The 12,670-nt window shown below is 38.5% G+C and overlaps 1 protein-coding gene across 3 annotated transcripts in view; it reads left to right on the forward strand.

Moving 5' to 3' along the window:
- The window catches only part of cacna2d1a (calcium channel, voltage-dependent, alpha 2/delta subunit 1a), a 64,253-nt gene extending 51,813 nt beyond the window's left edge, over positions 1-12,440 (forward strand). Inside the window, exons 34-44 of one of the 3 annotated variants that reach the window (XM_077500774.1) lie at positions 4-71; positions 134-172; positions 257-328; positions 3,473-3,625; positions 5,344-5,396; positions 6,542-6,597; positions 6,686-6,815; positions 7,977-8,089; positions 8,169-8,251; positions 9,344-9,432; positions 10,628-12,440. In XM_077500774.1, the coding sequence (XP_077356900.1) occupies positions 4-71; positions 134-172; positions 257-328; positions 3,473-3,625; positions 5,344-5,396; positions 6,542-6,597; positions 6,686-6,815; positions 7,977-8,089; positions 8,169-8,251; positions 9,344-9,432; positions 10,628-10,664 (893 nt within the window). In that variant the 3' untranslated portion in view covers positions 10,665-12,440. Of the gene's footprint in view, positions 1-3; positions 72-133; positions 173-256; positions 329-3,472; positions 3,626-5,343; positions 5,397-6,541; positions 6,598-6,685; positions 6,816-7,976; positions 8,090-8,168; positions 8,252-9,343; positions 9,433-10,627 lie in introns of those variants that run through there. The other 2 variants (XM_077500775.1, XR_013279147.1) reach the window with 2 other exon arrangements.
- Positions 12,441-12,670: the final 230 nt, after the last annotated feature.

A 12,670-nucleotide genomic window follows, 5' to 3' on the forward strand; every position in this document is an offset into this window, starting at 1 on the left:
CAGTGGTCGGCGTCAAGTTGGACGTCAGCGCCTGGATGGCGAGCTTCGTCAACACAACGCTGAGGACCAACGTGAGTTACATCTGCGAAACAAAGATGTCAAAATGTGAGTCTAAAGTCTTTTTCTGTGGCAGTGCACGGATGAGATCTGCGGCTGCCAACGGAATGATAGGGTGAGATTTGATTTCAGTTCTTTTTATTTCTTTTTTTTATCATCATGGCTTCAAGTTTAGTGTTCCATCTCTGTGTGATTCCAGTATGTCGACTGCATCATTCTGGATGACGGCGGCTTCCTGGTCATGTCCAATCGGGACGAATACGTCAATCAGGTCTGCTATTGCTTTAGCGTGTCGAAAAAGTTGTGTTTTTACATGTAAAACTAAATATAACACTGTCGGACTATTAGAAACACTGAAATTAACATATATTTTTGGAAAACAAGTAAAAGTACAATTATTAGTAAGCGCATTGTTGTTTTTATGGAACAGTAAGTTCAAATTGACGTGAGCCATTAATTCTCAAAATGTGGTGTGGGTACACAGACTTCATATATGAATGGACTAATGCACCATTAGTGGGTAAGTGGGAAGTCGGACTTTTCTGACTTCAAACCAGGAAGTGTGTACGGGAACCCCCCCTTGAACTCAGAAATCCCACTTGCGAAGTCAGGAAAAAAAAAAGTACCCCGACTTCACCGACCGACTACAACGTGATGTCACTCTACAATGGCAACCGCGTTGGAAACACAGACCGTGCATGGTTAAACACAATTTACTCGAGTATAAAACAATCTATGTGACAGTATGCCGCTATCTCCCTGCATTAAATTATACGGTGAACAACTGAACTGTATGGTATGCTTATGAAATAATATAAATACAATAAATGAAGCAAAATTGCGAGAAGGCAAGTTTGGAGGTCAAAATGTGTTTTGAGGACCAAAATAAAAAAAAAAACAGTTTATCACTATCCACCATTTGGTTGTTTACTTTCACCTCGAAAACTTTCAGGCTGGAACTGGAAAAAGCCAACAGAGATAACATTTGACTTCTGACCATCCTCGAATGCACCATAACAATGCTGCTTACTCGCCATCAGGAAAAGTGAAGCCACCGGCGGCTATCTTACATTGCCACTCACTAAGCCCACCTAATTTTTTTACGTTTCTGTCTCTACGGCAAAAATGCCACCTTGTGTGCGGTTGTATCAGTAAGTCTGCGAGAAGCGCTACATGCACATTTCATCGCTAACAATATGAATATTAATGTTCTCTTCTAAGGTATATCATCTAGTGCTACTCAAATTTTCGTCTGCATCATGCTGTCACAACCATCAACAATCAAATGAAAGCAAAGCCCAATCAGGACCAAATTTGCTACCAAATGTAAACCTAATCTCTCTGTGAGTCACATTTCACAATACTGAAATGATATACAATGGTCAATGCAAACAGTGAAGTTTGTTATTTCCAAATTGGGCCAAGTTGATCAACCATTATTATTAACCTTAGCCAGACATGTGTTCAGTTGCTATTTCTCTTTATGACTGATTGCTGAAAAAAGACATGTGACATCGGAGCCATCAAGATGCTAATGAAGATTAAAAAAAAATTGCAAATAAACAAACGAAAAACCAAAGCACAATTTGCCTAATTTGTTGACATGCAAAAGCACACTCGGCTCCAAGTGGGCTTTTGTTAAACCGCTAAAAGGTGAGCCGGGCCCCCTACTGCGGTTTGCCTAAATGTTTTTTCATGTGCTGGCTAATCAGCGCCGGTCGTGCGCTGGATAAATCAAGCGGCCTCTGAAGTTTGGCAGCGGCACTAAAAGTTGAGGTCTCGTGTGTGCCCCTCCGTCATATATCCAGCGGGGAACGTCTAGTGGACTTTCCTCCGCCTCTTTATGCGTGACCAGCTCCCTTTCTTTTTTTACACGGGGAGTCCTCGGGGAGTCTGCAGGCCAACAGGGCGGCGACTGTTCATTCATTGGAAGTGTTGCACACGTGCGGGCTTGACCCGAGGCCGGCTTAGGCAACGATAACGTTTAGGGGTCACGTTAACGGGATTACAACAAAGTCCATCAGGCATTTGCTCTTCAGGTGGCACTATAGCACCTAGCTTAACCTTTGCAGCCGATCAGACACTAGAAGAAAGTCACTTCTGAGCAAGAGAACAATGTTGCAAATTTTTCCCTTTTATTTTGTCCTCGTAAAATTGCAAGTTCACCATTGTACCGTTTCACTTTTCATTCTCATAATATTCAAATTTTTTTTCATAACATTGTATAATTTACGTTATTTATTTATACATGTATTTTTTTATTGTTTTTAGTGCATGCATGTGGCACAACATGTGGCCCCAAGCAAGACTGTTTGAGGCAAGAAAAAGCTAGAAGAAAAGAAAGACACTTTCAGAAATGGAAGAACAAAATGAAACGGGTGGATTTTTTTTTTTTTTTTTTTTTTTTTTTTAATCAGCAAATGTTTTTTCCATAAAATCACAAGTTTCTCAGTATAAAATTGCACCATTTTTCATATCTTGTTCTCATTTTTAAAAGGTTTATTTTTATTCAGCTTATATTATCCCCCCCCCACTCACACAATTACAAAATAATTTGAAACATTTCTTGTAAAACTTATTTATTTTGTAGAATGCGTTTTTAGTTTTAAACATTTTTTACTTTTCCCATCATAATTTCACATTGCCAACCAATTGGAAACAAGAACAAAGTAATTTCCTGAAAGGGCAAGAAAGCTGTGATTTAAAAAAATAAAAACAATTCTCCATTTTTTTTATTTCTCCATACTTCACATATTTAGCCCATTATAGCAATGAAAAAATAATATCTTGTCTCTAATTAATTTGATACTTTCATTATTTTTCATGTACAATTAGTATCCTGAAAACACATTTTGCAACTTGCTGTCAACTGTAAATGACATCACAGGGGCTCAGGTAACCAATCACAGCTCACCTGTTTTCTAGGTTTGGTCATGTGACATTCACAAGCTGAGCCGTGATTGGTTACCTGAGCCCTTGTGATGTCATTTAGGCAAAATATTAATGTTTGACTGCCAAAAATGGTTAAATAAGTAAAATATCCCTTTAATTGTAATGCATTTTGTTAAACTTCTGACTGTGATTTTTTTTTTTTTTTTTTTTACCCATTTTTTTTTCCATATAATGCATTTTTGACTGCTGGAAAATCTGGAAATATAAACACACAATATATTTATAAAGAATAGTTTTAGCTGACAAAAAAACAAAAAAAACACAAAAAAAAAACACCTGTAGATTTTATTTAATTGTATAGAATTTTGTTAAACTTCAGCTGCCAATCACGTGTCAAGGCAAAAACCAATCAGAAGCCTGGGGAGATTCAAGTCAAAAGGCTTGACCCAAAAAAAAAAAAAAAAAAAAAAAAAAAAAAAAAAGCCAAATGTTGTAATATTAATGTGATGTGGTCCTCATTTAGATCGGTCGCTTTTTCGGAATGGTGGACCCCGTCCTGATGGTCAACCTGGTCAACTCTACGCTTTTCACCTCCAAGAAGTCCTTCGACTACCAATCACTGTGCGATCCCGTCAAGGAAACCAAGGCGGCGGCGGGCCTGCGATCTGTTTATGTGGTGAGTCACAAAAGCCAACATGCACACACACACTCGTATGTTAACACATTGTGATACATGCACTGATTTCCCGACATGCTACACAGTCTTTGCAACAGATAAAGCAGACGTACCTACTTGCTTGTTCACACATACACACACGCACATGAAAACGCCAGGGAGCCATAAATCGACAGAGTGCAGATGAGAAGGGAAGCAGAGGTCCGGCGAAAGCATCCGAGTGGGAGTTGTCCTAACGCTAACAGGATTAGGTGGTCTCGCATGCTCGGCCGACACGCCAAGCGGCAAGCGCTGGTTTTCATCACGCTGCCATTTTTTTTCAAAACGTTGAACTTGGGAATTCGTCCGATTCCCCCCTCGGAAACGTGCTCGTGTAAAAAGAAAACACCCACTGGGGAAGCTTCGGCTGGATGTGACATCACAGCAAAAATATCAATCCTTCACTATCATACAAACGTGCCCTTTTCTTACAAATGCTTTCATGACTTCAACTCATGATTTTGTTTTCCCCATTACGCTCAAATTTATTCTTCTGACATTATGATTTTTTTTTTTTCCCATATATTGTTTTTGTAACATGACTTTTTTTCCTTTTGTCTTTTTCTTTGACTTCTACTTTTGGACTTGTCATGACTTTATTCTCTCTCTTTTTAACTTTTTAGCAAAGATTTTTGTTCCAGTTTTTTTTTGTTTGATTCCCAACATAATTCATTATTTATGAAATCACAACATTATTAAAAATATTAGTTTTATAACCTCACAACGTTTTCATGAAATTAAGTTTTTTTAAGTTGAAATATTGCTTTACTTTTTTGTAAGATTTTTTTCTTAGGTCAATTAACAACTTTAATGTAAAAAAAATGTGCTGTTTTTCCACAATGACAAATTCCATTTATGCGAAAAGTAGTAAGTAGTTATTTTTTTATATAAATGACAATTTTTAGGGTGAAATTTTATTTCTTTACATCATTTTTTTTTGTTTGTTTATCTGTTTGTTTGTTTTTTGTAACTTGACACATTTTTTGTGAAATAAAAAATCTGAAGTAAAATTATTTTTTATCAACATTTGGATATTTTTAAGTGAAATTACAGCTTTAACGTAAAGCTACCTTTTTTTATGTAAAAAAAATATTACTTTGTTTTGTTCATAACATGCTGATTTTTTTTTTTATCTTTTTACGAAAATTGATTTTTAAGGTGAAAAATAAAAATATAACTTGAAATTCTAACTTTTTCAGCGAGAAAATATATATATATATTTTTTTTTGTTAAATGACATCTTTTATTAACATAAAAAAAAATTATTTTCATAACATAACAGGTTTGCACTAGCGTTAATTGCCATTCGAAACATAAAAGAACAAGCCCATGCACAATTCTGTGAATATTTTTTTGTTAAACTTCAACCTTTTATGTCACATTTACATAAAAAATAACAAGTGCCTGTTTAAGTTACTAGAAGTCTGAAGTGGTCAGTCCAGTATGCTGTAATAAAACGAATCGTAGCGTTGGCGTATCGTCCGCATGATCAAAGTCAACACGTTGGCTTGGCGTGTGACTCAACATGTCTGAAAGCTACGTGACTGATTGGCCACAACGAGGTCCTTGCATGCTAGCTGTAATCCAAACAACATGGTCAACAGGCCTGTGATTCAAACCTCATGTTGTTGCTTTTTGCTATCTTGTTTCTTTTATGGATGAACGTTTGCTCCTCCCAGCCCTCCATCGCTGATATTTTGAACGTAGGCTGGTGGGCCACTGCTGCAGCCTGGTGAGTCCTTTTATGTGGCCCGCGCCATTAGTTTGAAGAACACATTCTTGAGGGAATTATACAGATATTAAAGGGCACACATACTTGAATCCTAATAGAAAACAGGCTGTGGCCTCCTTTTTTTTTTTGATGGAGTTAACAGCTTGTTTTACATGAAGCAGTAAGTGCACCGTGTATGTTTGCTTTCATTGATGTATATCAAAGTGTTGGAGTACTGGAAACAAAAATTCAAACTGGGTTTGAAAAATTACAGAAATGTTCTCGGACTGTTATGATGTTTCTCTCATAATAATAAAAATAAAAAAATCGCATTTTTGTATACTAGAAATTTATTGTAAAATTGCACCTTTTTCTTTGCAAAATTACACAATAACAAAAACATTTTTGTAAGAATATGTAATTGCCTATATCTATTTTTTATACAGTAAAATGAGCTAATTTACTATTTTCATAACTAAAAAGTTTTTAGTAAAACTTCAAAATTCATTTGTGTAGTTTATGCAATTACTTCGTTTTAATACGATGACATTGTAGCATCCTGACTTTTAGCGTAAAAATGTTTGTTTTAAACAAAAAGATTTTGTGATAATAATTAATTTTCTTCAATTTTTGTTTTAATAAATCAATTTAATTGTTATTTTTTGAACATTCTTTTAGTATAAAAATGTTTGTTTTACTAATTATTTATTGTAGACAGGGCTGGACTGGCCATCTGGTATACTAGGTGGATGCCCGGTGGGCCGACCTCTTTTGGGGCAGACGCAGTGCTTTTTCATGATTATTTTCCTACATTTTACCACAAGAGACTGTTCCACAATTTAGAAGGCCAGTCCATTAATCCATTTCGAATGTAGATAGCAAACATCATCAATAAACATTAATGGCAGAACTACATGTGAGGCAAGACTGGACTGGGCCAGTGGGTCAAAATGCCAGGGCCGTTTTTTTTTTGTTTTTTTTTGTGGCAGTCCAGCCCTGATTGTAGACCTACTTTCTGCTTCAAATTGTTTGTGTGTGTGTGTGTTTTTTTCTTTTTTCGTCAACAATTAAATGTTTGTCCCCCAAAATTCTAACAAAATTCAAACTTTCTTTGTGGCAAATGGCAACTTTTTCTGTGGAAATACCACAACTTTATCTGCTCTCAGGTCAATGATGCAACAGTTGCTGGTCAGCATCACATTCCCGAATTTCCTGGATGCAGGTGAATCTCTTCCCAGTCCACCTTAAATTCATCTCTTGCCTCTCCTACGCTACGGTGTAATATGTGAACTGAAAAATTTGGGCCACAGCCGACATAGAGGAGGAGGACATGTCCGACATGGTGCATAAAGAGGTGTGCATCACAGAGCAAACGCAGTACTACTTTGAGACGGACAACCTCTCCTTCAAAGGAACTGTCGACTGCGAAACATGCTCCAGGTAAGAAATATTCCACCTTAAACGAAGTCGCTTGTAAAAAAAAAAAAAAAAAAATCACATACCATGAAGTTGAAGTCAAGTCACTTGTGTGAGTACCACCATCCCGGCATGTCGCCCCCCCGCTCACCCGTCCCCTTTGCGTGTGCGTGCGCCATTTTAAGGCCCCCTCGTGCCGCCTAATGGAGTGCCCACGCTGCATGCGGTGTGGCGTTCCTGCGCATTGGCCGCACACGTTCCCCCTTTAACGAGCTCCATAAAAAAAGCAGAGAAAATCATTTGTGCACCCCTGACATAGGAATTTTTTTGGGGGGTAGTTGAGTTTTTGTTCCTTTGTGATGGAACCATATTAAAATAGAAACGATTCAGGTTTTCTCGGTACTGTATGATTCAGTACTTCAGATTTTAGTTTGCCCTCATGAGAAATCACTTACTGTTAAAAACAATGTCACTTCCTGTTTTCTTTTTGGCCATAAGACTTGCATCCCCTTTAAGATCTAAAATGTCCTGATATATTTTTTTTTAAGGAAAAGTATAGCTTTTGCCTTTTTTATTTTAATGGTCAAAAATATGACTTTTTTTTTTTTTTTTTTCCCAAAGTAATGTAACTTTTTTTTTCTCCCAATATAACTCCAAATATATTTGGATACAGCTTCAACCGCATTTTTCGGACTGTAGGTTGTGTTTTTGTCGTAGTTTGTCTGGTCTTGCGACTTACATGCAAATTAGATCTCGGACTGGCACCCAAAAGTCAAAGAAAAAGAAAAATGTTTTTCTTTTTAGCTTAAAATGAATTATCTTAACAAGAATCCCACTTCACTTTGCTTCCTATAGGTCAAACCCTGGTCGGTTATCACACCTTTTTGGTGCTGTAATAAATATTTGTTGTGGAGGATGCTGCATGCTAAACTAGCGAGCTAGCATATGTCACACTTTAGTCACCATTAGTACTTTTTCTTCTTCAATGTCTTCTTCTTTGTTTTGGTGGTTGGCAAATACATTTGGTGCACTACCACCTTCTTTAGCATGCAGCATCTGCCTCAATACGTATTGCGTATTCTTTTGAATGACAACTTTTCTTGTGACTTTATTTGCATCCAATTCGGAATGGTTTGCTACCACGGTGTTTGCTGATGTTTCTTCTTGTGTGGTGTTCATTTTCAGACTGTACCACGCTGAGAAACTTCCCAACACCAACCTGGTTTTCATCATTGCTGACGCCAAACACAGCTGCTCATCTTGTGACAATAAGCCGCTTGTACAGGATGAACAGCAGTGTATCCTTCATTACGTCTACTTTTATTAAGTACCGAATGAAACAGGCTTTGGTTGATATTCCTGACCTGGTTCTATTAGCTAACGGCCCTGATCCCTGCGAATTAGCTCAGAATCCTCGCTACAGGAAAGGACCTGCGGTGTGCTTCGATAATAACGAATTTGTAAGTCTTATCGCAATCGGGATGCTTGTTTCCAAACAAACAGCTTGCTTTGTTTGGAGTTTTGTGCTTAAATTGTCTCAGGAACGCCTTCCAGCTTTGTTTGCGCCATTATTGTTTGTTACTTAACACGCTTTCTTATCTTCAGTAACAGTATCACCCCTTTAGCTCATTTGACCACAAATAAAATGCCTACATTGTGTACATAATTAGCGTTTTTTTTTGTTTCTTTTGGCTATTTAGGTAGTTAGCCTCAAAATGCTACATTATTGAATTTGTCATACAATATTTGCTACATATGTGAATTTTACTACTATGTGAAATACGAGTGATCATTAGCATTTCACATAGTTGCAAAATTAGCATTTGTCAATGGCTCTTAATGTTAGTGTTTGTTTCGCGAGCAGTGTAGCCTCGATACTTCAATGTTGTGATAATATTGTCACATATAGTAGTGTTGACCATTCTAGTGTTGTTATTTTTCACCTTGGCATCTTTAATCATTTTAAAAATATATATTTTATTTTTGGTTCACATGTAGCTTAACTTAGACTCTTTCAAAAATCATTAATCTGAACTCTTTTTAGCATTAGCATCTTGCTAGCTAGTATTTGTTGGTTTGCTGAACTGGTACGTGCGTCCCCACAAACTAGCTAAAGTGGTTTCAATTTAGAATGTTTTAATTAGATTTTTTTTTTTTTTCTCAAAATGTTTGCCACTCTTTTTAGCGCTGGCGGTTCAGTTTGCCGCACGTCATGTTAGCATTTTTAGTGCGCTGTGATTTGTGACACTTGCATGTAGCTAAGCCGCAAAACGTTGGTTGCTAACGTCGTTAGTTCTTCAGTGAACACGATTTGTGACGTATCAAATTTTGAAGTATTCTACTAATCCACATTTGCCAAGCAATTTTTTTTCCTGCTTGTGATTTTTGCGGCCGCCGCATTGGACAAAGCTCAGCTTAAACATGTACGATTGAATGTCATACTTTATCATTATTAACCTGCATTGCTTCCCACTAAATCTCATTTTCTTGGGAGAGCTTTGCTGCATGATGTATTCTCTTGTCTTCCGCTGTGTGATTGGCCTGCTGCTTAGGACGAGGCCCTGTGCCGACGTAGCGCTGGCTCCCCGTCGGCGTCCTCGCTGCTCGTGTTACTGCCGCCACTGTTCATGTGCTTTGCCGGGTCAGTCCGTCTTTTCTCGCTGTCATGTTCCACCTCTAATCGTATATCTTTTCCGCTTTTTTCCACTATTTTTTGTTTTATGTCTTGTGTGGCTCCGCACCTGTCACAGTCTCGCTCCTTCTGCCGGCATCTGTTTTCACTTCCCCCTGCCTTCCCCGCTGATGTTTTCCCCATCTTCTTGCCCAGCTTTGAACTACCAGCATGTTTTCCTGTGTATCGTAATCCTCCGATGCCTGCTCTGATACAGCACTTCGGAGCATTGGAACAATTTCCAATGCAATTGTGTCTGGGATCTTCCCAGTGAAAAGAATGCTGCATCTGCCTTCAACAGAATTGTGTTTTGATTGGAATTTGGTAGGAAATTGTATGAAAAGCTACTTTACAAACTTGAGTATTGAAAACATTGCATGCATATAAGCGTATATTAAATGATAACCTTTTTTAAGTGTTGTATGGAAAAGTACAGCATTTTGGATTATTAATGACATTATTGTAACTTTTACATCCTTAAAAATGTTGATGGCTAATTGTTAATGCTACCATTTAATTTGTTTGCCACGCTGGCGTTAGCTTTTTTCAAAGTTTGCATTTTATAGCTACATATTTTGATAGCTCACAACGCACGTGTTAACGCAATGTATTAAAGAGAAATAAAAAAATTATTTATTTATATTACTTTAGAATATTTTTCTTCCTCAAAATGTCCAAGGCTACTGTTGTTACCGCATACTGTTAAATTTGTACCAATTTTTTTTGCCACACTGCCCTTTATTAAAATGGTAATTAGTGTAAGCAATTTTTAGTCAGCACTTTCGTCTGGTTTATGTTCCTAAAGCTAAGCGGAGATACCAAACATTGGCGGCTAATGTGATTAAGTCGTCAAGATTAATCATAACTGTTGTTGTTGTGCGTACTAGTATTTGCTAGCACTGTGATTATTTACATTTCCGTTACATGTATTTGTTACATGACCCACCAATTAGCACGTTTGTAAGATCTTTACCTTAAGAGCCAACTTAACCGACCTAAAAGTACAATTTGATTTAAAAAAAAAATGACATTGACGACAAAAATCATAGCTGAAGTCCGGTCATTATAGTCGTGAGATTTAACTAAGCAACGTCCAAAAGAAGTCAGCTGACTGGCCCAACGGCGCTAAACTACGCTGATGTTGTCCTCCTTGTCGGAACTCCAGGAGGACGACGCTGACTGTGGCGGGGCGTCCGGCTTGAGTCCCTCACTGTGGCTCACCTTGGCCCTTCAGTTGGCGCTTCTTTGGGTTCTGAGCGGCTCCGGGGATCACGCCGTCCCGTCATGACCTGTCCTTGCCCCCGCCACCATCTCTCGACCAGCATGCCTCCGGAACGACCAACGAGATCTGCTTCAAAGTTTCTGACCGAAGAACCCTTGGACGGTCTCCACCAGAAGAGAACTCGGATTGATGGCGCCGTTGTTTTCGGAAGTGGGGCTGCCTTATCGGACTTTGTTGAGGAGCTTGAGCTGTTTAATTCAACACTGCCAGAAGCTAGCAACGGGTTTGCTTTTAATCCAGAGGTCTGCTTGTTGGTTTAAGGCAAGGAAAACTTTTGCCCCCGGTCCGCCTCCGCCAGAGTGCAGATAACATTTATTTTTTATTTTTTTGGTCTGGATTCCGTCCCTCTCCTGCCAGTGTCTCTGGGAATTGTTGATTTTGTGCTCTTCGTCAAAACCGAATCTTCAGCCTCCTTCCGTCTGGACTTGTTGGATCAAAAACTGCCATGCGTGCGCGTCAACCAATCAGGACGAACGTGACGAAAAACTCTCTCTAGTGCCATGTATGTGATTCCGATGCTAGCCTGTTTATTGGACTATCTATTGGAGGTTTGAGACCACTATCTGCACTTTGTGTCTACAGCTACTGAAGTCCTACTTACTGTCCTTTCTTTGCTTACTTACATTGTTGCAGAACTAACAACAAATCGGATGCAAATGGAGCATTTTATTAATTACGGTAGCTCTGGGCTCAAAGTCAGATTTTGTAGTGTTCGACTGCGTTACATGCATACTCTGTGCTTTTATTGTCCCGTGGCGACCTCCAACCGATGATTTGGGAGATCAAGCCTCAAAGTGTGTTTTGACGCTAACTCTTCCACTTTCACACTTGGTGGTTTTCGCGCTATTTCTCCTGCTTCCAGGTAGAAAAACGCTGCCATCACGCTAGCAAGTGTTGCACTTTATAATTCAGCCATAACATCGTGCTCGTACTGGAACTAACCTCGTGGTTGTCAGTTACTAACAAGGAGAGACAAAAATCAAGTGCCATAACCCGAATTCTCTCGTTTTCTGAATTTATGCAAGTTGACGTCAAGTATCGCACGATGATCAGCTGTTACTGCCTTCGTTTTCCCTTGAGGAGACAGCATCTACCGTCTTGTGCACTGCAATTCATTTGCCGATTTTTACCGCTGACTGCAGCCATGTGGTACCAAAAGTAGGAAGAAAAAACAAACAAACAGGTTTTTAAAGTTAAAGTGCTAAAATCTGATGCTGTCCCCTTGGGAATAATTAAACGTGATATGAAGTGTTTCCGATTCCGTAAAAATTTTACGGGTTGGCGTGTGTTTGTGTTTCCTGTATGTGTGTTGTGTGTTAGCACCGGGCCCACCAAGGCCTGCTTTTTAAGACTATGTCCACATGTACACGGCTATTTTAAAAAATGGTCATTGCAGTCCACATACAACATTTTGCTGTACAGTTAACATAGGCCAAAATAAAAGACTGCATGCCATAACATTTCTGAAGTCAATTTTTCATGACCGAAAACTGTTGCAAACACATTACATTTTTAAAATACCGTTAATCATGTGGAGATAGTCGTAGTCTCCCTTGATTGTGCTTTAAAATGTTATATTTAAGTGGGACTTGTTAAAAAAAAAAAAAATTAAAAAGTTTGTACAAAACCAAAGGTCTGATCAAAACGTTTCTTCATCCATGTGAAAATATTGAGAATAAAATTTGATGGCAACATTCTGCCGCCTTTATGGAGTTCTTTCCCCCCTCAACGGCTCACATGACTATCCTCTTGACGCTCGGCCAATGTCAACAATGACGCCATGTTGCATTTCACTCACAAAACTCTCTATAAATTAACGCCGATGTCTCCTCTGGCTCGTCCATCAAGCTGCAATGGATTCTAATCGGTAGCGACACCCGCTTTGCACGGGACTGCAGCTGCCCCCCCCCAAAAAAAAATTAAAAT

The sequence above is a fragment of the Festucalex cinctus genome, chromosome 16 (genome assembly GCF_051991245.1).
Source record: "Festucalex cinctus isolate MCC-2025b chromosome 16, RoL_Fcin_1.0, whole genome shotgun sequence".
In the NCBI taxonomy this organism is placed as follows: Eukaryota; Metazoa; Chordata; class Actinopteri; order Syngnathiformes; family Syngnathidae; genus Festucalex; species Festucalex cinctus.